The sequence below is a fragment of the Triturus cristatus genome, chromosome 4_1, assembly GCF_964204655.1.
Source record: "Triturus cristatus chromosome 4_1, aTriCri1.1, whole genome shotgun sequence".
In the NCBI taxonomy this organism is placed as follows: domain Eukaryota; kingdom Metazoa; phylum Chordata; class Amphibia; order Caudata; family Salamandridae; genus Triturus; species Triturus cristatus.
The window spans coordinates 1,143,519,997-1,143,547,128 of NC_140585.1; the positions used below are offsets into that span (position 1 = coordinate 1,143,519,997).

At 46.3% G+C, this 27,132-nt stretch overlaps 1 protein-coding gene across 2 annotated transcripts in view; it reads left to right on the top strand.

The window, feature by feature from the left end:
• ATP13A1 (ATPase 13A1) overlaps positions 1-27,132 on the top strand; it is a 412,373-nt gene that overhangs the window by 38,907 nt on the left and 346,334 nt on the right. For both annotated transcript variants that reach the window (XM_085654252.1, XM_085654251.1), the window contains exon 2: positions 25,799-25,888. In XM_085654252.1, coding sequence (XP_085510378.1) covers positions 25,799-25,888 — 90 coding nt within the window. The remainder of the gene's footprint in view (positions 1-25,798; positions 25,889-27,132) is intronic.

Consider the following 27,132-nt stretch of genomic DNA (forward strand, 5'->3'; position numbering starts at 1 on the left):
CTGGGCAGACTGAGTAAGAGCAAGGGATTCCACAAATGGGATGCTATCGGCATTTCTAGGGTCGGAGACCTCTGGATACAGGGGAAGATGATTACATTCGAGCAACTCCAATCCAAATATGGGATGGCACCAACAGAGCTTTTCCGATACTATCAAATAAAGCACGCCTTTGAGGCGACAATCCCGCCCTCCACCAGCTTACCCGAGGTATCCCCACTAGAAGACAGGTTACTTACAGAGCATATGGACAAAAGGGCAATTTCCATGACGTACCGGAAAATCATTAATATCGCACCTGACCCCATGCAAAAGCTCTGTGATAAATGGGTCGCTGACCTGGGAGAACTGGACGACTCAGACTAGCAGGACGCATTAGCCTCACCCAGGGAAGTGGCAATCCCATCCCGACTTCGCCTGATGCAACTTAAGATCCTGCACAGAGTGTACTACACACGGCTGACACTTCACCACATGGGGAAAGCGGACACTCCACTTTGCTTGAGGGGGTGTGGGGCATCTGGCACTTTTTTCCACACTATCTGGGAATGGCCTGTGATAGTGGAAAATTGGAGATTGGTAATGGGAAAAATCACACGATTCAGCGGGAACCCAGTCACGCCCGACCCCAAGCGTTGCCTCTTAAATATATGGGAGCCCACAGACCTTAATATCACACAACAAACCTGGGCAACCTTGGGAATGATGGCAAAAAAGAATATCGCAAGACACTGGGGTGCAGTGGCCGCCGCCACTATCGCAGAATGGTGTAAAGACATGGATATAGCTATGGTAGCTGAAAAAACTGTAAACGTACGCAGGGGGTGCCCGAAGAAATGGATACGGCTGTGGCAAGGATGGAACATGTATAGGGGGGAGCTATGCACACTACCGATTAGCACAAGACCCTGACGAAATGATATGATATAGCCATTTGTAACTGAAAACTGTGATTTTCCTATGGGGTGTTACGTGCATAGGTGGGACACCACAATGATGACGGTAGTACACAACCCACCCTAACGCTGTCTTAAAAAACCAAGCTGAATATTAGATGCAATATCGGGATATCTATATGTTTTGACCTTGTGCCTCCTGATTGTTGTTTTACGGTTTACTGAAAATAAAAATAAATTTACAAAAAAATAAAATGCTTCTTCCATATAGAATGCCTCTACCTGGGTACTACAGAACAGCCACAATGCCTTTGGCACCAAGATAACATGACTAATAAGCCTCCCCTAATTTTGCAAGATTTATCACTCAAATATTAACTTTAAATATATTTAGGAAATTCAACCATCTTTCTCCAAACGTTAGCAGATGAGGTTTGAAAATGCACACATTTCCGTCTTGTATACACGCTTTTTGAGTTTGGTATACATATATTAATCAACCAAATAAAAGCTTCTAATTTAGTGCGCTATGCTGTACACCAGAGAGCTACTTGTAGGTAGCTAGAGAGCTACCAGTAGCGTATGGGCTACTCGTTGGAGAAGCCTGTCCTACATGACCCCGGTGCATTGAAGGATTGTGCGTTAAAGGGTATATCCACCAGGGAATATCATCATTCAGTCCATTAGTGTGGAAGGACAATCTAGTGATCCACCGTTCCTATTTTTCAAATAGGATTCCCACCAGATTCCTGGTTTTTATTATCAATTGTTCCAGAACTACCATCTAAGGTCTTTCACTGTATGTCTTGTGGTTCTAGAGTGTTCAGACATTTTAGTAGTGGCGCGTCTACCTCGTATGTTGCCCTTATGTTCACCTATTCTGGTACTTGCCATTCTCGTTGTCATCCCTATCTACTTTAAATTTCAGGGACAGTTTATCATGTAAATCACCTGCTTGGTGTTACTAATTGTATGTTTTCTTAGCTGCCATGGGGAGCATAGACCCATGTCCATCTCTTTTGTGCGGGTTGTGAGGTGGCATACGTTGCAGTGGCCACAAGGGTAGTAACCTGTCACCTCTCCTAGAACCAATGTATTTTTTATTGTATTGGATGGACTAGGGTTGAATCTAGGTCTGGTGTTGTATTGCTCAGCCTTTCAGATAATACAGAATCTCGCACACTGTGGCTCAAACACGGTGAAGCAAAATATAAAACACAACAACAATACCGAGAAAAGGGTTTTACTTTACAACATGCAAAGACTCTCTTTTTAGAATAAGGCTTGGGATTTTATTTATGCAATCTCTATAACAGAAAGGCTTTCTCAGATGACAAATGAACCACATTCAAATGTATATAGAGATGGATATTTATATGCAAGCAATAATAACACACTTGGTAAGTGCAACAGTTAAATGCATGTATATGAAATACAAGCAGAAAATAATATGAGATAAAACTCAAGCAAATAATATGGGACGTCCTGCAAGAGATCAGAAAGATATATACTAAATACATCAAATGATTACTTTGGATGTGCACTCTGACTCATTCACACATCAGAAAGAAAACACCTCAAATAACCACAGCCACTGGAACTATGCATCACAATGGCACTAGTCAGAAACAAATAACCTCACCTGATCGTTCACTCGACATCCTTGCCAACTCAAGTTGGGGGAGCCAGTTACAGCCAGGCAATGGACTCTCAATCAGGATTCAAATCCAGATTGTTGTGGCAGTACGTCTACTCTGCAACTGAACTCCCACTCTGGCTGTCAACAACCCTCCGCTTTATAGTCTCAAAACACACACTAGAAGGTTCAAGAGTCTTCCTCTCTGCGCCAAGGAAACTTACTGGAACTGGCCAGCTTCCAAGCAAGCATTCCACGGCAGGAAAGAGTTCCCACGTTCACTCTACATTCTCACAGGTTCCAGCCTTTGTCTTGACGAAGTTTACGCAAGCCTTCAAGGGTACATTAAACAATCTCTCTCACAAAACAATCCTTGAACGTGATTAACCCAAACAACTTGCACGCCTGTCTGTGTGTGCAGAAAAGCTCAAACAAGGCAGAATTCAGGATGACATGAGGCCAAGTCAAAGCCAATAGTAAGAAATTAATAATACTTGCCAATGTAGAACACCATGCACATTTGTGCACCACTGCTCATAAAACTGCACTTCAAGACCAAACAGTACATTCCTCCCCTCTCTCGCGCTCATGCTTTCAAATGCACATCCAACACGTTCTGTTCTTGGCAAGGCTGTTCTACTGGGACAGCTCCCACTTCAAAACTACGAGAAGAGAAATCGGGCATATGCAGGACGTCGTACATTCAGGCTAAGGTAAAATAACACACCAAAGTCAATTAAAATGATGGTAGTCAAAGGTCATCACGTGGTGCCAGACCACAAGAGTCCCTCTAGCACTACAGGTGTATCAGTGTGCCCTATAAACGTCTTGTTCTCTTGTGGGAGAGCAGGGGATAGTCCCATTGTCTAGTGCCTGTGTTGAGTATGCGCCAATTGCGTTAGATCATTTTCTTAATATGGTCAGATGCAATGTTATGTGGTCACACATACCATGGGAGGTTCTTCCTCCTGTCTTACTGGGGTTTCCAGTAAAGCCTTGCGGTTCTGATTTCTCGCCTTTTTTTGTTTTTCTGAATTGTGTGCTGGGTAGTTACGTGCTCTGTATGTCAGCCAGTACCTCTGCCTGATGTTTAAAATCCCGAATTCAGCTATAGTTCCTAGGACGTCAAAGGAATTTTCCATAAGGTCGATTTTCCTATAAAGGGTGAATATGGAATCTGTCATACCTCAAAAGATTGTTTTTAACAGTAGATTTATGGAAAGTATTATTCAATAGTTTGCTCCTCTCGTGAAAGATGGTTATATCTAGAAAGGTGAGTGTTCTTACTCAAGGTATGGATACATTTCAGATTCCTATGTTGGTTGTTTAGCGATGCAGAGAAACTGAGTGCTGTAGTTGTCACCCTTCCATTCCACAAAGATATCGTCGATATAGCATTTCCAATTTGTAATATGTGCACGTTAAGGGTTGTCACTGTGAAGAATGTGTTTTTCTAAATTGTAAACCTATAGCCCGGCTAATCTAGGAGAAAAGATGCTCCTCATAGAAGTTCCATGGATTTGCAGAAACAGGATGCCTTCAATTTAAAAAAAATGTTTTGTCAGTGCCAGTCTTACACATTCCATCACAAAATGTGAGGGGGTAGAGTGTGTCCAGTCTTCCCCATCCAAAATCTGTTATGACCTCACATGTAGTATCTTGAGGAAGGCTCATATATGGACTTTCTATATGTGAGCTCATTAGTAGGTTTTGGTGCTCAAGGAAATCAAGGTTGTTAATGTGGAAAAGAAAGTCTTTTGTGTCCCGGATATGTTTAAATTTTTTGTACGAGAAAATAGTCAAAATTGTGACAGGGGATCAAGCAGTGAGCCAATCACTGATACTATTGGTCTTCCTGGTGGTGGGTCACCCTTTTCATGGATTTTATGGAGTGTAAATATAGGGGATTGTTTGGGTTCATGTTTCCAATTAGCGTGGCCGCTCTCGCTCCCCTGCCTGTCTCACCCTCGCCCTCCCTTGTCAAGCTCCAGCCCCTGCCCCCTTCTTCAGTTTAGATTTCACGTTTTGTGCCTTGTTTTTAAATATGTTTACTTACTTACACCACTTCACTTATGTTCTATTGTTTTTTATCCCCTGCTTGAAGTTTCACTTTCTAAGTGTTTCAAACCCCTATTTGCTCCTTTCTGTTTTTGTTTGTTTGTTCTGCTTCAGGTCCATACCGAGGGGACACCTAACTTTGCTCCTTTCAAAACTTCACTGACTGTTCATGCATTGGAATTGGACAATCGTGTAACCAGTTATTGATTGCTAGTGCTTTCAAATTACGTGCAGCGCTTTGGACAAAAGCGCTATAATAAATTAATAAATCTACGTGATCGCTTCTTCCTTGCCCCATCTGTATCTAACTGAGTGACCTACCCACCGCCCTGTAATTTGCCCACTTTATACCTTGATAATGCCCTGGGGTTGATTGATGCCAACACAGTTTTCGATGTGTCCTCTCTGCACCCTATGACCAGTGTCTTGAAACCTTTCCACCTAAGTGATCCTTTCTCCAGGAACTCTGTGAGCTGTGCCCCCCTCCGAGTGTGTTGTGCACACTGTCAACAGCACACCCTGCACCTTATGAACAGTGCCACTGAGTGATCGGTGCCTGCTCTGCACTAGGTGTGAGCGAGCCAGCAAAACAGTGAGAGGTGAGCCAGAGACAGCCCAAGGGTCTGGTGTCCCTTTAAGAGTCCGTGTTCGACCCAAGCCTCGAACATATTGGCATGTAAATCATGCAAGAAACATCGTGTAAAAATATGATAACGTCTCTTCAAAATGCAAAATAGTGTATTTCCTTAACACGCACAAGCATTTTGCCGTATTACATCCGATTTTACTGCTGCATTAAGAGATACTTTTAAGAGGGCTATTTTTAAACCAGAATTAAAAATATTCCTTCCCCACCCCGCCACCAATGTCATAAGTGAACTAAGGGACAACTCATTTGTAATGCATCCCTATGTGGCCTAGATTCTTATACCTGGAGGAGCATTAAAGTCTATTAAATCGAAAACCAAAGGGGATTGGGTATTACACACATCCTGAAATCACACATGTGAAGGTGCTCTTAGTTGAGAAGAATCAAGCATTGGCATAGCCAATAGGTCTCGCTTTTGGGACCTTATAAGTATTTAGTTATGCAGCACAATCTCCTTAGTGCAACAACATCAACCGTTGCATGGCTAAACACTTATAAGGCGAGACCTATTGGCTATGCCAATGCTTGTTATTATTTGTAGCCATGCTGCACAGCTGCCACACTGCTAAACAGCATGGCTACAATTCATTGCCAAAGTTGGCAATGCCCTTGTTGTACAGCATGAACAAAAGGCATTGACTAAGCCAATAGTCTCAAAGGTGACTCCTATTTGCTTTGCCTATGCTGGTTAGGTCTCTGGGCAAAAACCCTGTGTACTGAACAAATCAGTTAATCTCAACATGCGTGAAAAAGAAAAAAAACAAGACATTTGGCAAAAGAAATCCTATCACATATAGAAAGCAATTGAGTCCATGTCTTAGTGAAAATACATTTGGAGCAGATAACATAGTTTTTCACAATAAAGACAGATAAAATCCATTGTCACAATAAACATTCATTTAAAAAGCAAAAAGGGTATTTTGAAGTGTGTGTGACATAGTAAAATAGCAACAAATGGCAAGAGTTTCAACAGGAACGACGGGGTAGAAGAAAAATAAAAGTAGTACCTCAATCACAGCACAGTCATTGGAAGGGCAGCAATCAGTATTTCGTCCATGCTCGAACTTCAAGTACAGTAAGTGAAACCAGCACACATTGCTCAATTAGAAGGCAGCAAACAAGTGACAATGAAGCCAAACAATGTTGAGCAGTAGGTGGAGTACAAGCCCCTTGTTGTATACAATATATCTCACAAGCAAGAGCACATGAGCTGTTGCAGGCGATAACTTAAAAGGTGGCTTTTTATTTGTTGGAATATACATGCTCTATGATATGTAACAATACAATTCATTCAGACCCTTGATCTGGGCATTTAGGGCATGACAGGGTTGCTAGTACTGTTGTGTATGATTATTGAAGGAGTCATGTAAGTTAAGAAATAAACAATGTGGGTGCCAACCATGACCTCGCCCAGCCTTGAAATCCCTCCAAGGTTGCAACCTGACACAGCGTGGTTTCCAACCATATTTAGGTCATCTGGGTCAATGAATTCTGCCAACCTATGTCCCTTAACACCATACACCAAGCTTCCAGCACTTGCATTGTTATTGAGAGGAAGGATGCTGGAATTTCCCCACTCTAAGGATGGTGAAAAAAACATAGCCCTTCTCTTGGTGGCAAAGGCAGGGTCAGTTCTCAATAAGTAGAGCCAGTTATCAATCACAGCTAAGTGTGCCGCTGTGTAAGATTGCACATTGGCAGCTCCAGTTTCCCACCATAAAGGGATTTGCAATACTTACTCATAGCTATCCTTGGACATTTACCACCCTTTAGGAAACATCTCAGCTGCAACATAATTCTTTAAAAAAAAAAAACACTTGGGTAGATTTAGTGTTCTTCAATGAGTGTCTCTCTGAACATGAAATTGGTTTGATTCCCGTGAACCTTGGCGGTACTCTGTTTTTAGGTCTCGCCTGATCCAGCGAATGCGCTGGTCTGGCCGAGACATTTTGTGTACAGCTTTTCAAAGTGCTGCCTCTGGCCTAAAGCTTGTGTGCACGCGCGCAGTGCCATGTCTTTCCTCCACCGCGCTCGCAGCGCGCAATCGCGATCATTTTCACTTTTGCGGCCGCGTGGCCAAAGCTTGTTTTATGTTGGTTGACGGTTGGATCTTCCTTTGCCGAGGTCATCATTTTCTGTTTCCCAAGGCTATTGTAAATGTAATAAGATACATTGCACTCACTATTCGCTGAGGTTAAGTAAACATTCGCCAAGACCTTGCTTCTTTACAGCTCTGAATTGGCCGCATCTGGCGAGTGAAAGGCTACTTCAAATTCCTTGACCATTTAATCCTTGCGCTTTAGCCGAGACTGCTAGTGTGCGAATCAATGGATCTTTGCATCACACAAAGAAAAGCACACAGAGCAGAGGGCGCCTACTTCTTTTGTATCAGCCTTTGAACTTTTACCAGTGAGCTGATGCAATTTGTATGTCCAATTAGGAAGAATGCCTCACAACAATGTGCCGAATTAATTCCTCCCTCCCTCCCCTTTACACTCTGCCCTCCTTTAATAACTCGATGGTTTCCTACTTTTGTCCTTCCATGCTTTTCCTCCTTTTGTCCTTCCATGCCTCTTTCCACGTGTTTCACACAGTTTTTCTCATTCACTTCCGCCACACACTCGTAATCTCCAAATTTCTCGTTTCCCTTCTCGGTACATGATTTCCGCCCTGTTTCATTCATCACTTCCCCTCTTGTGAACTGTCATTGGCCTTTTTATTTTTTCCTGTGTTTGTTTATTTTTCTTTAGGAGATTATCGTCACGGGGCCCCTCTCTGAGACCATTTCCTGTTATCTCTCTACTGCGGCATGCACATTCTCTTGATTAATCCTGCTCTGGTCTCTTTTTCGCTCATTTTTTACCGGGGATCTCTTGGGAGAGTGACAACAACTTCTCTTGAAATATGTTTGCAGCTGTGTGTTAATTACTTTGTTCGCTTACTGATGAGAGTTCTCTTCCGATGTCGAATACCACGTTTTGCCATTGAAAGCGGAAAATATCAGTTTTTAAAGCGAATCAAGCAAAATGTATTTGTCACGCATACTTATGGCTTCTAGAATTATGAGGCAATGGTGGACAATTATTTGTTGCGTTTGACTAAATTAAGCCTAAAGAAAAGGCAATTTAAGTGACAAAATGCGACATATTCTTTGGCAGTATTAGTTTGCTCCTTTGTCATTCTAACACATATTATTAATACGGTCTGAGTTAGGCTTGTACAAATGGTGTAAAACATTAAGACCTAAGGGCCTCATTTACTATATTTTGGTGCACTGCTGCACATCAAGCCTTCCTGCAGCGCTGCGGTGCATCAAAATAAAAGGGCAAGAATGCGCCGTATCTTCAAGATACAGTACATTCCTGTCCTGCTCCCAGGCGAGTGCGCATAAACGGCAGCCGTACCCCAATGCAGACACCCTTGTGCCATGATGCCTGGGTTGTAGGGATGATTGTTGTTGTGTAGGAAGGGACACCTCCCTGCACAAAAACATTAATTAATGGCATTTTTCTCCTTCTATGGGCCTCATTTACAATAGAATGGCACAGAGCACTGCCGCAAGCAATTTTGCCATGCCGTGCTGCATCATTCGAACAGTCCAGGAATGCGCCGTATATGCAAGAATACGATGCATTCCTGTCCTGACCCGAGCGCTAAAAAAGCAGGCTAGCGCCAGCATAGGCCCCAATGCGCCATGTTGCAAAGGTGCCTGCCTTTCGGGGAGGATTGATTTTGTGCAGGAAGGAACACCTTTCTGCACAAAATCAATCAATGGAAGCGATTTCCTCCTATGTGTGCTGAAGAATGCAGCACACATAGATAGAGGAACAAAGGAAGAGAAATAAGGATATTTCTCCTTGTTGAGCCTCCCTTACGCCACTCATAGGGTGGCGATAGAATCTGACGCATTCCCAGGTTTACGATTCCTTGTAAATCTGGGAATACTTCAGATTCAATGGGTGTTGCATGGGGAGACCCACTGCAACACCCATGGAACGCCCCTTTTACTCTGTGTTCTGCATGAAAGGGGCAAATATTTGCATGGCCATAAAAAGCAGTGTAAAGTGGCTTTGCGTGGCCTTGTAAATATGCTGCTCCAAATTGTGCCATTGGAGCGTCAAGAAGTGGTGATCCAGAAGTGCTGCTAGGGTCTCATAAATGAGGCCCTATGTGTGCTGCAGAATGCAGCACTCATAAAAACAAATAACGAGGAGAAATAAGAGTATTTCTCCTTGTTGTGCCACTCCTACCCCGCCCCAGGGAAGGCATAGGATTCTGACACATTCCCAACACTTTGTAAATCTGGGAATGTGTCAGATTCCATGGATGTTGTGTGGGAAAACCCTTTATATGGCCTCGTAAATAGGGATAGGCACACTGCGCCACCGGTGCATCTAAAAAGTGACACACCGGCGGCACAATGGACGTGTAGATGAGGCCTTCAGGGGTCACATGTGCAAAGGCTTTTTGTGGTCGCAAATGGGCCGATTCACAGCATCAGCATGTTTGCGAAATGTAAAAGTGTGTTTTTCACATGTACAAACCCCTGTTTGTGATACTGCAACTTATTATCGAATCACAAATTGGGTTTGTGGTTTGGTGGTAAGTGTGAATGTTTTGCAACTAAAATGTGGTCAGAAAACATTCACATTTTACCATCTACTTCAAATAGGTGGTAACCATTCGCTTTGTGAAGGTTTGTAAAAACAATTTTTTTCAGAGCAGGCAGTGATGCTATAGACCACTGCCTATTCTTAAACAAGCATTGGCATCGCCAATAGGTCTTGCCTTTGGGACCTTATAAGTGTTTAGCCATGCAACAGTTGTTGTTGCACCAAGGATATTGTGCTGCATAACTAAATACATATAAAGTCCCAAAAGCGAGACCTATTGGCTATGCCAATGCTTGTTGTACCTTGCTGTTCTGATCTCTGAGCAGATACCCCTGATTTCTTTTGCCTTCACTCCCACCTTGTTTCTCGCCTACCGGCATACATTTCTCATCCAGACAGAAAGTAATTTCCTGTGCTGCAAAGAAATTGAGAGAAAAGCAGGAAATGTAGCTAATGTGAGGTGAGCCTAGAGAACCGGGGAGGATGAAGGGACAGTAGTAGAGGAAGAGAAATAGTGACTTAAGAATATATGGGTGTAGACAGATAGGAAAAGAGGGAGAGCCAACGGGAGGGGTAAATTAATCATTCACTGAAAGATCAACTGCTGAGAAATGTATAGGTAACTAAGCTTTCAGTGTGGGAAGTCTGTTGGTTACAGTACATACACTGGGTATTCGATGCAAGTGAGATTATGTACTGAAGCCAGTCACTTGGAAAAGAGACGCAGTTACTGCTAGCCTTGCTTCTCGTAAGCAACGACTAGAAGTACAAAGCGCGTGTTTACGCACCACTTACAGCTTTTCAAAACACATAAAAGACATTGCAAGAGTTTGACCTATTGGCATTGTAAGTGGCAAATGCGAGACCTTATTGCATGTTTAATTACTAATTGTATAATAGACAATAATAATGTTCCTCAGTGGATTATTTTTCTGTGATTTTGTTTTTTTGGGGACTTTTTAATTATATACTTAAACGAGTTCCCAAAATTTGCTTATCCTTTTCCACAATCCCAATTGGACGTAAGGTGCGAGCCATGGCCTTCGGCCAGGGTTGTCCCAATACTGCACCAAGTGCTCTCTAGCCTCTGCCTGTGGCCAGGCCCAGCAGTACCGCACTTGTGGTATAGTTCTCAGCCACTTCCTATTCTCAGTGTGCATTTGTAAGTACTTGCTGGGCATGTCTCTGGAAACAGAGCACAGACCATAGACCCTGCCACCATTGCTCAATGATTATTATGCACAGCCTGCAGTCATGCCCACTGATAATGGCCACAGGATGTGGTCTTCAACAATGACATTGGCCCAGTATCAGAAACCTTAGTGCATGCTGAGCATGGCCGCAGCCTGCAGCATGGAGGAAAGAGACGTGAGGTGGAATCAAGACAAGCTAGACTTGGTACTCATGAGACTAAGAGACAGGAAGTGTAGGGTGGTGCAGTGCTTAATGTTTTTTTTAAATGCTGGGGGCCAAACTTTTGCTTATATGAATATAAAGTGTGAGTCAGTGATAACTACAGAGATTATGTCGCTGCCTCTGAATCTGTCTGTCTGTCTGTCTATCCATATCCTGGCTGCTTGCTTACCATGCGTTATGGCACTCTGGTCTCACTGATGAAAATCACAGGCTTGTGTGGCCCCCTCTGGGCTTCATTAAGTCACATGTCTCTCTTTAAAGTCACTAGAGTGCAGTTCAAATGGCTGCGCCGCACGGGTCACTGCAAGCCACTGAAAAGCACTGCTTACACTGGCGTGCTTACAAATAGCGCCTACTACCCGTTAACCCCTTCGATGCTGCTCATATTCCGCCGCTGTGCTGGCGGAATCTTGCGCGGGCGTGGTCATGACGGAATGGTTCCGTCATGAGCACAGCTCAACCGTGGGTCATGACGGAACCATTCCGTCATGAGCACCGAAGGGGTTAATGCTTCGTGGCTTTCGAAACAATTATTGTGATTACTCATGTTTATATTTTGGGCATTTTGTTGGGCGCCTGTGAAATGGAAGTGCCTCTTGTTTTCAAAGAAAACAGGCGCTATAACCCTTTTTAGGTCTCGTCTACGCAGTGCGCATGCGCTGCCTAGGAGGACCTTTAGCCGTCGTTCTGCTCTTTTTGGAAGCACACAATCGTGCTTGTGGCGGCATCTACCTTGCGGGAGCGCGCAGGGGTTCGCCACAAGCACGAGTGTGCTTCCAAAAAGAGCAGACTGTGCGTGTACGCACGCACCACTCCCGGGCTTGTCTGCAAGTAGCTCATTTCATTGCCTTTTCTCTCCACATGTGTAATCGTTGCCATAAAATCCATACCTTCCTTGGATTGCTTCTTTGGTTGCAGTAACGTTAGTGATTTGGCCCCTTAGCAAACCGCTTTACATGCGTCTCCATTAACCTCCGTCGATGGTAAATTGATTTAATTAATCTCGAGTCCCTACTCAGACATTTAAAGCAATGAGGATGACTTTGCTGCAAAATGCCCCGGTTTCATATTTCCCGACAGGCTACCGTCCCTGGCGATTGTTTGGTGGCCCGTGTCGTCATGAGCTGTGAGGTGTCACTGCCGCCATTATGACGTACGTTTGAGTTGCGCATGCCATGTAGTAACCTAGCAACCGCCAGCCAGGCGCATCTACGACCGGCGAAGCACCCGGGCAGGAGCGGAGAAAACCTGGTCAGAAACAGGGGGTGGGTGTTTCGTTTTTCATGCCTCTTTTCAAAGCCTGTCTTTTGTTATAAGTGATGTTTCTGTTAGTTGCTGGGATTTTTTCTGTGGGCCGCTGCTCCGGGTTAAAGAGTTTACTTTTGGCTTCTAGCTAGTGTCTGGTCTAGACCTCGGAGCTAAAAAATGGAAGCATTTACTGAAGGCTTTGTAAAAAACCCTCAAGGGCTCTTTTCATTAGTTTTTATTAGTGATAATACCGCCTTTTTTTTGTGGGTTGGTAGAAGGGGTGGTCTGTTAAAAACGTCCGCCATAATAATAGAATAATAAGGTCAAAACCTGCACAGCGCCAGGATCCCCTGACAGATGATAGAGCGCTTTACAGATACACATAGCATAACTTCATATGGGTATTGGCCACGTTTGACGGAATGCTCTGTCTGCTGAACTCTAAATAGGGCCAAAGAGCTTGTATATCCTGCCCCAATATGGCGCTCACAACCTTGTTCATGCTTCCCAAGATGAAACAGGGAAGGCAGTGAGGAAAATTACTATCGAAAGTTGAAGCTTTCAACTTTGTCCGAAAGGCCCAAACTTCTATGAAGCAAACAAACTGTCTATAATTTTGTTCATGACTGCTCTGCATCTCGGAGTGACCGAATTGAGTTCTCCAAATGATGTTGGAGCCTTTGTTAGAAAAACACCTATTGGCATAGCCAATAGGTCTCACCTTTGGGACCTTTATAAGTATTTAGTTATGCAGCACAATATCCTTACTGTAACAACATTAACTGTTGCATGGCTAAACACTTATAAGGTCCCAAAGGGGAGACCTATTGGCTATGCCTATACTTGTTGTACTCATGTTATCTAGCTCCGAAGGATGAAAGGCTGAGTCGTCCAGCGTGACTCAAGCTCTGTGACACACAAACAACTAAGGTGTATTAAACCACTGCACCTTTTAGAGCCTATGGTCTGAGGAATCAAATGAGTATTTCATGCTTGAAATAAGGCGGGCAAACAATTGGAAAAGGCAAATGATTTTCATTATGAAAACAACTAACCATTGGTCCCAAGTACGCAGGAATTATTGGGTATGTGCAAGTAATGTTTGAAAGCACTATCTGCTTCCCGTGCCGCTTCGTAGCACCATCTCTGGATTTAATCTTTTTGTACTTGTGAGGGGGTGTACTGTCGGACAATTTGAGTGAAATTTACCAATAATGTTATCGTTTATTTCTAGAACATCTTTCATCAGACATGGCCTCTTGGTGCACTCGCACAGAAGTTTTAAAATATGACCCCGTAAGAAAGAAGGTTTAGTGTTACAGCCTAACATTCGAGGTTTCGGAGTCCGATCCACAAAGTCTGTGTTTTACTCTCATATGTATAGTTGTGGGTGCTCCGTCGAGCGTTTGAATTTAAGGCCCTTCCTGGTATATCGGGGCAGAATATGTTTTACTCAGACAGGCCTCTCGCAATTTAAATCTATCTAAAGTCGATACATGAGTGTTATTGTGGCCGGTAATATTAACGCATGCTGTTTGTGGTGCAATGAAAAGACAAACCTGTGGCAAGCGCTTTGTAAAATGGAAGTTATTTTAAAAAGGCAGAGTTACATCCGTAGCACAGACATAATCTTTAACAACTATTCTGTCTGCATCTGGCATGGATGGTGGGGCATACGAACCGTTGAGTTACTTCAGCATGTTCTTACTGACCAAAAACTATCATTTTCTTTAAATGCGAATGGTATTCTGCAAAATAGATCTATTAAGTGTCCCCTCATACAGTACTGTAGTAATTGGACGGGCTGAAGATCAGTACATAAAAATAAGTGATGGAACAAGTTCTGTTTTTTTTATTTATTCTTTGCACATTTTATATAAGACACGCACATATAAGCAATGGATAACATCATAGACCCCTCTCTCAATAGACATCCGTACATACACTGGTTTCTTTAACCCCCTCCTGTTTTGTCAAAAGCAACCTGAAGCTACTGACCACCAGTGTGACGCTGTCAGAGGGGACGCTCTCCTTGGACACTGCCTGCTGTTTCGCTGGGGTCCAGGACTGCGGGTCCCAGCATCCTTTGCGGCTTCCTACCTTCTGCCAACGAGGCACAGCTGTGCCTGGAGGTGCTATAAAAACATCTCAGCCCTCCCACAGCGCAGGACGCTCTCCTTGGACACTGACTCCTGTTTCGCTGGGGACCAGGACTACGGGTCCCAGCATCCTTTGTGGCTTCCTGCCTGCAGCCAACGAGCCACAGCAGCGCCTGGAGGTGCTATAAAAACATCTCAGCCCTCCCGCAGTGCGAGACGGGCACGGCCCGGGCCAAGGGCGAGCCCGTCAGAGCCCAGAGGAGGCTGGGCAATCCCTCCGACATCTGGACTTCTGGACCCTTGCACAGGTGATCATTTGGCAGTTTTCAATCTTGCACAGGCAATTCTGCAATCAAGGGTCAATTTTTGCAGTTAAAGTGCATTGAGGACATTGGCTACTGGACATTGGCGCAATCTTTGCAGACTTTCAGACAATGTGTTACGCATATTATTTTAATTGTCATCCCTGGGGCTGGAATGAGAGAGAAAATGCTGTGAGGGAGGCATGGGTGATGGTCAAAAAAAGAAGGCGAAAAAGGGAACAAGCATTTACAATGCAATGGTCTCGGCATTGTTAAAGTTAGAGCTATTGGCATTTCTCATGACATTATTTTTGTTCATGTTTTTGTTTGTATAACATTTAAAGAAACGGCATTGTTATTTACAATGTCAATAGCTTAATCTCTTTCAAATGCGAGACCTATTGCATTTGCACCCACACACAAAGCCACCCACACACACAGAGCCACCCACACATAGCCACCTACACAGAGCTAATCACATAGAGCAACCCACACACAAATAGAGCCACCGATACAGAGCCACCTACACACAGTTACCCACACACAGACAGAGCCACCCACGCATAGAGCCACCTCCAAAAAAAAGCCACCCACACAGAGCCACACACATACCCACACACACACAGCCACCCACACTTAGAGCCACACACACAGAGCCACACACACACACATACACAGAGCCACATACACATACACACACACATATACATACACACACACACACACATATACACACACACACACACACATACACACACACACACACACACACACATACACACATACACACACAGAACCACACACACACATAGATCTAGACACATACACATTCACTAGCCGAGACCTAAAAAGGAAGCTCAGTTCCACGATGGCGGTGGCACAGACTTGTGGTTTAGGACGGACGGCGCCTCGGTGGGGACTTAAACAATTGTTATCCTCGCCCTTGGAATCTCCGGATGCCCGGAGCAGCGATGTGCAGCAGGTGAACTGACACCGGGACTTAAAGGGCTGAGGGGCACACTGCACCCTAATTAGTGCTGCATTTCACCATCTCCACAGTAGTCAAAGAGGGCATTTCCCTGCTTGCACTTGGGTCCATGGCACCATTGTTTCGCCACTGAGGGAACAACGATGTTTGCCTAAGATCACACAGTGTTGATCAAGTGCGAAAGCCAGGATCAGAACAGGATCTCCAATACATAAACTCTGCAGTTGAGCCCGTCACATTACATCTCTGTCCTAAGTAACCAAACAACACTCCAACATATGCACCGTTCAGCGTAGAGCGTTATGTGTGAACCTCTCTGGCTACGTAGGACAGTGGGCGGGGCTTATTGACCTAAAAATGTGCGGAAAAAACGTCATGATATGGAATGAACACAAAATAATGAAGAGAGTTAGAAGGATTTGAACAGCAGATAACATGAAAATAACGTCGCCTGCGTCTTTGGGAGCACAATATGGATTTCGAAGCAGAAATCCTCAGTATACAATTTACAAGTGCGCACATAGTACGAGCTCTGACGTCTGTTCTGGCAGTGTCCATGCTAATGTGCACACAGGCGGAAACGCCTCTGTGAACGCAGGGCTTGCCCTGATGCCCAATCGTGCCCCCTCTGTCTGCCATGGCAAGCACAACCCCAGAAGTGTGGAAGACCGGGGCTTGCACGCCACCACAAACACTGACATTTTAGGTGTATCACCTGGGATAAAGTCCGACTCCAGAAACGTATCACTTTCACATACAACAAGAGTGGAAATGTTAAGAAACAGAGGGCAGCATGCAAAGCAGGTGTGAATCCGAGCTTCAGGCAAAAACATGAATACGGGAGCCGAGAGCAGGGGGAGAGGACGAGCACACCACTGCCTTTCTCCGAGGTTAATGCCTCAGAGAAACGCAGCGTCGTTTTGGGATTCGGGGCGTGTTTTTCTTTCTCAAACACGCCTAGAGAAAGAATCGAAAAAACACGACCCTGAATCGCAAAAAGACGGAGCTTGTTTGGAGAGACAAGCCTCTTCTCCAATGGCTGACCAGCATTTAAGAGGCCAGCCAATGGAGAAGAGGAGAGAAGAGAGGCGGGTTCAAGTCCCTCTATACTCCAAGTCATTAAATCTCGCGAGCGAGACTGCGCAAGCGCAGCCTTGGCTAGCCGAGACCTAAAAAGGAAAGCCCCAGGTCCTACCAGTGACTCTGGGGGTGGTGTTATGGATAGAATAGACAGCTTACTATCCAAATACGAGGGCGTTTTGGATTTCTCACTCTCTGATACAACACCCAGGAATAGCACGCAGCCGGCCCCAAGTAGTAAACTATGTAAAGGGTGTGTACCAGACATGTTTAAAAAGCCAGTTAGCAGTATGCCTTCCCTGAACCTTTGAGAGAACCTCCGGCAAGTGATGTAGTTGAGGGTGTTCCCCAGTTCCAATCAGACTCCCGAGAAACCCTGGCCATCTTTCCCTGTAGCAACAGGTTTTCTACCTTGTCAGACCAAGATCTATCTGCATCCCGCCCCCCCTCCCCCCGCCCCAGTATGACCCAGGTGCAAAGTGCGGGCACGGAAGGTACAGAAAGTAGTATATAATATGATACCCGGGAGCCAGACAAAGCAGGTGAAGACAGTAATAGAAGCACAGCACCTGACGTTCGAGCCGGCCAACCTAGTAGGCCCACAGAGGACTCATTCCAAAGATCAGTTTCCACTCAGCTAATAGCCCTGATGAATGAATTCTCAAATTGTCGGTTAGTAATCTTACCGACTCTCTAAGTAAGGTGCATTCAGCTGTGTAGAAGGTTAAAACCTCATTGGGAGCATACCCTAGACAAAGTCCACTTATTCAACAGGATATGGGTTCCAGATACTGCCAGGCGCCACATAGCAAAGCTCATACATCACACAACTCAAGGGCTAGTGGGCTAACCAGGGTCCCAACTATGGGTAGCACTAGCAAGAGCCACCTGCAGCCTGCCAGCGAGAACAACTCCATGCCTATTCCAAGGTTTCCACCGTCTCTTGTTGCTGCTTCCGCACCCCCTCACAATACCCCAATTCATTCAAAGTGGTGGACAGAAAGTGGTAGAAAAAGTAAGTAGCGTGCCAGGTACGAGAAATGTTGTGTACATGATCCACATCCCAAAGCACTCAGGAGATTAACTTAGGGAAGGTGAGGGCTCCCTCTTGAACAAGTGCACTCAGTGGATCCGCCATGGTATAGGGGCTGTCGGCCTATAATAAGGGGTGACATTATTAAGGCTAAAAGACATACCCACCCTAATGCCCCCCTTGACTATATTGCCCTGACACTCCCTCATCACCATTTGGTGGAAAACGTTGTGAATTTTGACATTCCCACCAAACACCTCACCCGCTCTAACATCAGACTTAAATATAATACCCCTCAGTTAGACACATATCCCACTCTGTCGCCACTAAGGGAGGTAGATTGAAGGTTACCCTCACTCGCTGGCGCTTCTTCGGAGCATACAACACAAACATCTGCCAACGAGAGTGAAGATCTCGCGGAACCAACTCCATCTCTAACCACGACAAGAAATATACCCACAACACTCCCCCCGCTGGCAGGAAGGACGGACACTAGATTAAAAATAACCAGTAGGTGTAATGGGCAGGTCACACCTCATCAAGGCTAGCCGTAATATCATGGAATATCGCTGGGCTGAGGTCAAAGGACATATCTCGTGATTGGCAGACTTTCATAGAGCATTACCACATCTGTCTTTTTCAGGAAACATGGCTGGTGGACCCTCTCCATTGTCCTGGCTACTTAAACTACCACATTCCAGCTACCAGTAAGGGAAAAGTTCCTCCATCTGGGAGGATTAACAATCTGGGTTCGCCAAGCCATCCGTTATAACATCCAGGTACTCCCGACCCAGAGCAACAATATCCTTGCCATTCGGCTGAGGACGAGCCTGCAATGTAACATCGACGTTTACAATGTCTAAGCGAGGGGAATAATCGGAGGGGGGGGGGGGGGGAGAAGTCAGAAGTTTTAGCGGCTCTCGATCTCCTAGACCTGCATTCCTGTGATTCCTAGTGTTGGTTGCGGGAGACTTTAATTCAACCTTTGATCCCCTTGGAAATGAGGAGCATGATCTAACAGGAGAGGAAAACGCCCAGTGGGGTATCCCACGATTGGAACTAACACCTATTAAAAAATGGTCAGAAGTGATGATTCAAATTAAATCCATTTGTCTAGAAAAAGGGCTACGGGCGGCAAATGGGAGAACCGTCTCTGACAGACATGGGGCATACACATTCAACAATGGACATAGCGCAAACCGTATAGATTATTTATTAATCAATCTAAAGCTATGGCACGCCCTTCGGGATATAATCGTGAGGGTACGCCTAGAGAGTGATCATACCCCCTGTGCTCGACTCCAGACCTACAAGCACACAGGGAACTTACACAGCCAGCTAATAAACTTATCAATCTTGATTTGGTCCCCACAAACGATATGCGGCGACTAAAATGGGTAAAGATATTAGAGAAGCCCCATCTGTTAGCCACTATTACTAAGGATATTGACCTCGTGATAGCCGAGCTAGAGGCCTGTTCTATTAACCCCGATTTCCCTAAGGTTATAATTACCACTCATAATAAATTCTTCGCCCAATTATGCTCTTATTTCTTTAAGCAATGTCGGGCCAAGAGCACTCAACAAAAGAAATCTTGCCAATGGTTTAATGAGGAATGTAGATTGGCACGTAGAGTCCTGGGGGAAGCCCAAATGGGGCCGGTACATCTTGGTACTGTCAAACGCAATCGCCCAAGGTGCTCCAGTCCCTTACTCCTGGAAAGGGGCCGAGATCATCCCTGTGCATAAAAAAGGGGATAAATCCCTTCCAGGCAATTATAGGCCCATCAGCCTAAGAGATTCTATGCAAAAGGTGATGGGACGGTTGGTATTAAATAAGGTCCAAGACTGGAACTCTGTTATAATAATCAAAGAGAACAAGAAATTAATCGGCAGCAAATCATACTCCTTATACACGCACAATGCAATCCTTGAGAATGACAGATTTATAAAAACAGTCAGATAGTCGCTTCGCAGAAGACAAACGAGAAACCGATGGGGCGCCCGTCGTGCCGTGCGAGGGCTGCAGGACCGCATTAAAATCGGCCCCAACCACCGTCCGACCCTCCGGAAGGGAGGCGAAAACCAGCGTTAGGTGATGAAGGGTGGAGGCCAAGCTGGCGGGAGGAATGTAAGCACACAGAAGATTAAGGGGGAGCCCCTCGATCATGCCCGTCAGGGCCACATCCCGGCCCTGCGAGTCAGTTTCAACCCGTGTCAAGGTGAAGGGAAGCCCCTTCCGAAGCAGTATGGCCACCCTGGGAGCCTCCAGTGAAACCAGAGTGCCAAACCCATGTCGGGCGAGGAAATGACATCGGGAACCCAGCGTTTCCTGCAGGAGCAGGACATCAGGGGCATGCCGCTGGGCGCTGCGAAGAACCGCGGTGCGTTTAATCTGGTCCAACAGACCATGACCGTTCCAGGAAAGGATGTGAAGGGTCTTATGCAGGGTGGGCGCCATCCTGGTGGGTAGTGTGTGGGACGGATAACCGCGCGGGCACCCCCAGGACCCAAGGGAAGACAGTGATCCGTGCCCGGGGCTGCAGTGCATGGGACGCGTGGGCTGGTTAGTCACGTGACCTTGTCTAGGGCAATTGTGCGTGCGCATCTACCAATGAAAACAAGGAACAGCGGCCCGTGGGTGGCTAAAAACAACAAACATTTGGAGGACAACGGTCCCTCCCCACCTCCCTTTCCCCCCCAACTCCCCCCTACCCTACACTTCTGAAAAGGAAGCATCTAGCGCCCTGGAAAGAAACAGTTCAAAACAACCACCTCACAAACAGACTAGGTGCTAATCTAAAACGGTTAGCGAAACAAGAACATAGTGAAGATGGACCCCCCCTCCTTATGTACTGATACAGAATCAACCTCCGCTGCCATGACACCTTGGGCTACATACATTATGGATAGCTAGTAAGTCCATGGAGAGGAGGAGGAAGAAGAAGCAAGTCAATCAGCATGTGTAGGCCCTGGGATCAAAGCCCTCCTCCTCAACCAGCACAAGTAGGATGCGCGAGCCATGATTGCTGCCAGCCGGCCAGAGAGTAAGTTAGAGGACTGGTCCCAATACCAGTAACATTCCTGAGGCCACGTCGCCTCTGCCTGAGAGATCGTAGGAGCGGTCGTACACCAGAGCTTAAGAGGCATTTTTGGAAGTGTTCGATGCCAGTCTCTTTCAGGCTGCTTCATCGTCACCGGAGCCGTGGAGCGCCGGGCTCCTGGAAAGGTCTGAGTCAGCTATCGCCTGACGGGAAGCCTCTGCGGGGCCCGGCTTGTCGCTCAAGTCCGGCAGCGGGGCCGCGGGTCGGGGGAACCAGAGCCCAGAGTCGAAGCCCGGGAGCCGAGATCCACCCCATCGCTCCCCTCCAGAGGCCTCCACCAGCCGAGGGTCAAGGGAAGCACCCCCGGCACCCGAGGATCCAAGAGCGCCGGAGTGCCCACTGGAAGCCCCACAGCGCCGGGCAGCAGGCCTGGGCGGCCTAGGCGAGCGTAACCAGTGGTGAGCAAGGAGCTAGCCGGTCGCCGGCTCTGATGGAGGATAGAAGGATCAGGTCGTAGACTGTAGGGAGAGCAGAAGCATATGGCGACAAGGAAGGGAGAGGAGGGGGGGCAGGGGCACCAAGTCACCCGTCCGCCCTGCCATCCGACATGGTGACCGATCCCCAGCCCCCAACCCCTCTCACCAAGAACCTCCACAGCACAAGCAGCGGGTTCCTCGACTTGTCCCCGCAGCCTCCAGGAACCCCGGGAACCCAATCAGGCCCCTAGCCGGGCCCAGAGCCTGCCACCCGATCTGGTAGCCGAACAACCACGCACCCCGGGGGGGAAGCCCCGTTGGCGCCGGTCAGGGAGCCCAGAAGCCAAGGCCAAGTAGCGCTCCTCCACCCCACAGGCCAAAAGTCTGCCACAGGCAGGCCCCTATGTCCCTGGGGCGCAACTGCAGAGAGCTGTGCGTGGGGCCCCCCTAGGCCGCGGCGACAGGCAGGCATCCAAAGGAGCCCATGACCTCAGGCCCCTTCTGATGGTAGAGCATGTCCAGGCCCAGAGGGGAGGAAGGGTGCCAACGTAGTCAAGGCGGAAGGCCGCCGCAAGGGTGGGCCGAGACCCCCAGCCGTCCAGGCCTCCCCAGAATCAATCCTGGCCTCTCTCGGTCAGCGATTGTATGGGCGATGCTGGGTAGACAGAGCGACATTTCTCAAGCCCCCCCCCCCCCCTCCAGCAGCAGTAACTGCACCAAGCTAGTCTGCACCCCCGCCCTCCCCCACACGCAGTTCAGGCCTCTTTGCGCGGGGAGATGGGGAAGAAACACACCGCAGCACTCAGGATATCTGCGGGCCCGCAGGTCTCAGGCGCGGCCCGCCACAGTTCAAGCCTCCCCCCGACACCGCTGCCCGACCCCGGCAGCCGAGCACAGTCGCGCCCCAGGCGCCGCACTCGCCACACATCAGCCGACTGGCCTGGGCAGACACCCGCTGCCTCATCGCGGCCCTCTGACAGCTGCTCCCCCGCAGCTCACAGCCACAGCAACGAAGACTCCGGCCCAAGCGCCCCTCCTCCGCCACAGCCACCGGGCATGTCACTCCATACAGAAATCCTCAGCACCAGAGCTCCGCAGCGCCAGAGCGGGACGCCGGCGGGGCCGCCATTTTGTGAAAGCAGCGGCCGGCCAGGAAGACAGAACCGGCTGGGAGGCTCCGATCAGGGACTCAGGCACTCCGATGCGGGTAAGGCCCAGAAATTGCGGTTGGTGGCAGATAGAAGGCGGATGACGGAGGGGGTCCAGAGCACTCTCAAAGTGCGACCGCCATCTTGACGCCTTCAGCCACGTCTACCGCCTTTGTCGACCTTAAGTCAGTATTTGATCTCGTTTCCCGCAGTAAACTTTGGGTAGTGTTGCAGGAGTTTGGGATGTCACCAGAAATTGCTTCCCCTTATTGCTCGCCTTCGTGAGGGCAATTTTGCCCAAATACGGTGGGGCTCTCCGGGAAATGTCACCAACCCCTATAGAGAAAGGAGTGTGCCAAGGCTGCGTAATGGCCCCTACTTTATTCTCCCTTTTCATCAATGGGATCGCTAAGTTTTTAATGTCTGTCCCTACAGCTGCCCCAGTTTTAGCAGGTGTAAAAATCCCTATTTTAATGTTCGCTGATGACACGCTAATTATTTCAAAAACCCCTAGCGATCTTCAGTGTGCTTTGTTACTTTTTTGAAGAGTTCTGTCTTCTTCAGGGCTTGGAAATTAACGTATCTAAAACGAAATTCATGACTTTCAACCAGTAGAGAGCATTCAGAGGATGCATACTTATGAATAATCGACCTCTGGAACAAGTTGGTGCCTTCACCTATTTGGGAGCTATTTTGCAAAACGACATGAAGTGGAATCACCAGATTGACATTGCCACATTGAAACATCGGCAACTATCAGGCGCCTTGCAAACTGAGTTTAACACCTCACTCACCAAGCCAGTTAGTCCCGTGCTGCAGATTTACAGCATGAAAGTTGTAAGCTCTGCTCTATATGGGGCGGAGCTCTTGGGGTACGAGAATCTTTCACAACTAACCGTTTCAGAGAATAGGTTCTTACGAAAGATCACCAGCCTCCCGCAAAGCACCCCACCCTCTGCTATACAATCTAGGTAAAAAAGCACTGGCTGATATAGCTAGGTTACGTCCCATCCTATACTGGGGAAGAATCTGGTGCACGCCAGAACTGGCAACATATGCTGCAGGTCTCTAAGATTTAATTATGGCGGATTGCTTCCACAAAATTAGATGGTTGCGGGAGCTAAGAACCTCCCAAGTCAGCATTGGCATGTCTACCCTGTGGGAAAATCCATTGAGTGCCCCATTCCCTCCAAAGAAGAGTTTAAAGGAAAAATATTGGGAATCTGTGTTTCAAAATACACTCTCAGAAACAGCGACACGTCTTTACTGATGGGAGGGCTCTTGGAAGCTACACCCCGGCCAAGTCTGGAGCATTATTGAGACATAATACTTAAACCACACGACCGTAAGTTGTACTTCCAATTTAGGGTGAGCTCACTACAAATAAGATCTTGTACAGCAAAGTGGGCAACATCAGTACGTGGCCTTCTTGTCCAATTAGTCTCTGCTCCCCCCTATTGTTTGTCTGCCCAGCATAAGCTGGCCCCCGTCTAGCGTGGCTTACGCGACTTTGCAGGTTACTGGGTACCAGAAAGTGCAGTGATGCATTAAGACTATTGCGCACAGATACATCACCCTGCATTGCCATTGAAATATCTAAGTTTCTGAGATGGATGTGGGTATTCAGATCACACACACTTCCAGTAAACTGATGAATCTTTATTGCTATATTGCGCAGCTGTGTAAATGAAGTTGGCTACTCATTTAACACGTATCGCATTAATGAATAGCATATTTTTGTCTTCAGCACCCGAAAGGTTGATTTAGGTATCAATGTTTTACCAAATCTCATTAATTTAATCTGTTTTACCCGTTTTAGTCTTTTTAATTGTATTGTACATGTTTTACTATTGTTCGCGACAGCCTACAAACATTAACAAAGTTTTAAACTTCTCTTATTCATTATGTACTACGCTAAGAAATATTTCCATTTTATGTATTGTGCTTTTATGACATAACTGTCGAATAAAGCTGATTGGATTGGAAACACAATCCCATCACATACGAGTGCACAGTCACAGCAGAAGGACCAGTGAGATTTATTCTTAAAATGTGGGAAAGGATCGAAGGTGAAAAGGGGACGCTGGAAAGCTAGAAAGGGGGGCAGGGTGGAGGTAAAGAGGGGAGGGAGGTGGAGACTGGCAGGGTTGTGCAGAGTGGATGGGGTTGTTGCAAAGTTGACAGAGGAGCATAGAAGGTAAGGAGGAAAAAGTGAGAAGCAGATGGCTGGAAGAGAGAGGGGAACAAGTGGTGCGTAAACACACACTTTGTACTTGTAGTCCTTGCTTATGACAAGCAAGGCTGGCAGTAAAAGAGGCGCAGTTACTGCCAGCTTTGCTTCTTGTAAGCAACGACTAAGTACAAAGTGCGTGTTTACGCACTGCCTGCAGGTTTTCAAAATACATACATTTACAATGCCGATAGTTCAAAGACCTATTGGATTGTAAATGCTTGTTGGGCTCCGAGACAGAGGCGGCAACATCCATAGGAAGGCAGGGACCGTGAAGCCAGGCTGTGCGTTTCAAGAGCAGAATGCAACTGCGGCCAAAACTGGACCGCGGTCATTGAATGCACAGCAAATGTGGCAAGATAAGAGCAAGATTTACAGCTCCGTTTACAACAGAGCTCTGTAAACCACAGCACTGGTCTCAAGTGCTGTAGCTTAAAGAAAGAAGTGGTGCTCACAAGCTGCGAGTAACAACACGTAACAGATGAAGTCCTTGAAAATGGGCTGAGCTTTTAAAGGCCATACCCTGAATACAGCATGTCTCGCAGAGACTGCACAATCGCTGCCTAGGTGAGACCTAAAAAATCATTACAGCTAATTTCTTTTTATTATTATTTTTTTATTTTTATCGTGTGACATACATTTTGAAGCAATGGCGACTTCTCAGTTTTACATATTGTGTATATACTGTCAGTTTCAAGATGATCAAACACAGTAATTGTTTTAAATGAGCTGATAAAGTCCAGACTGTGCTACTTGTGTGTGTTTTTTTTGGGGGGACGGCGGGGAAGTTTGTGCTAGCGTTTATTTTATAGGATTATTGTCAGCAGCATGTCTCGGAGGGTTACCATTTGGGAACCACAGTTATAATTGTTGTTTTTTTTTGTAGGAGCCAAATCCTAGTAAAGCCACATTGGCTAAAGTAGTGCCAACGCCTAACAATGGATCTGCAGAGCTGGTTCCTTTACATCGAGACAAGGTAGGGGAATTTGTGGATGATCTTGTGTGGGGCAAGAGCAGTTTTGTCACATGGTACAGTGCACACACCACATTTATTTAAGAATCCATTGTTTAGTCAGATGCTGTGAAGTCTGAAAGGATTTTTCTTGATGTGGAATGGGAAATTATAGGCGATTTTAAGTCCGAATTGTGTTGGTAGATAACTGCAAGGTGTTTGAGCTGAAAGAAGATCAGTGATCTCAGTATAGGAGGTAATGTGTGAAAGATGTACTCGGTCTCATCTGTCAGCCCTCTTGTGTAGTAGCACGTGCTCTTCTGTTGTAATGAGTGCGGTGCAAGGAGCTGGAGAAGGCTGCAAAATGTTTGCCCTTTAACGTAAACAAGACTGTCTGCATTTTGACTCCTATTCAGATGTGCAGGTTTGAGAAATGAGCATGCTCTACTTGTTCCGGGCATTGATCTCCTTTTACGAATCTCACTGTCTGGATGTAAGTGGAACAATTAGTCTTTATGGTTTCAAAAAGTAGAAGCCAGCGCTAACCAGGACCGCAAACAGCAGAGCAATTTCATGTTCAGGATGACTTGACGTTGGTAGTGCACTATCCGATTTGTTTTGTAGGTCAGTTTTTAATTGACATTTCATTCTTTCCATATTCAGTCTAGCTGTGGCTACTTATTAGAGACTGGGTCAGGTAGAACATTGTTGGGTAAATTCATAGGGGAAGCAAAGCCACCCATGCATGAGTTTCCTCTAGGATGGAAATGCATGTAAAGGGCCACTGGAAAACCATTGTAGTGGGGCAAGTGAATGTCCTGGAAACATTTCTTCCCATATGCCCGGTCACCTCTGCTATGGCAATTTTTAAAAAACGTCTTACTCAGGCGACCAATGCTGTTGTAGGACTACCCTTCACTTCTGACAAATTGCTCCGAGGAAGTCAAAATATATTTACTGAGAATAGTTGGAAAATGCACATGGCCACAGTTACAGTGCGAATGTTGTCACTGAGCAGTGCTGAAACTAAGCTAGTGCTGGGTAATGAACCATAATTTATTGCCTGTGCATTTGAACCAGGGCCTCTGTACCAAGGTTTTTTACATAAGTTAGTCAAACTCCAGTGATGGGGCGAAAAACCTCCGATTGGTTTACCAGATTTGGTAGGAAAAAGATTTGTCCATTTCAATTTAGTAATGTTGAAAATCTAGGGAGCAGGGTCATAACACGATCAAGCATAGGCTACCGAAGGAAAATGGGGCGGTAGT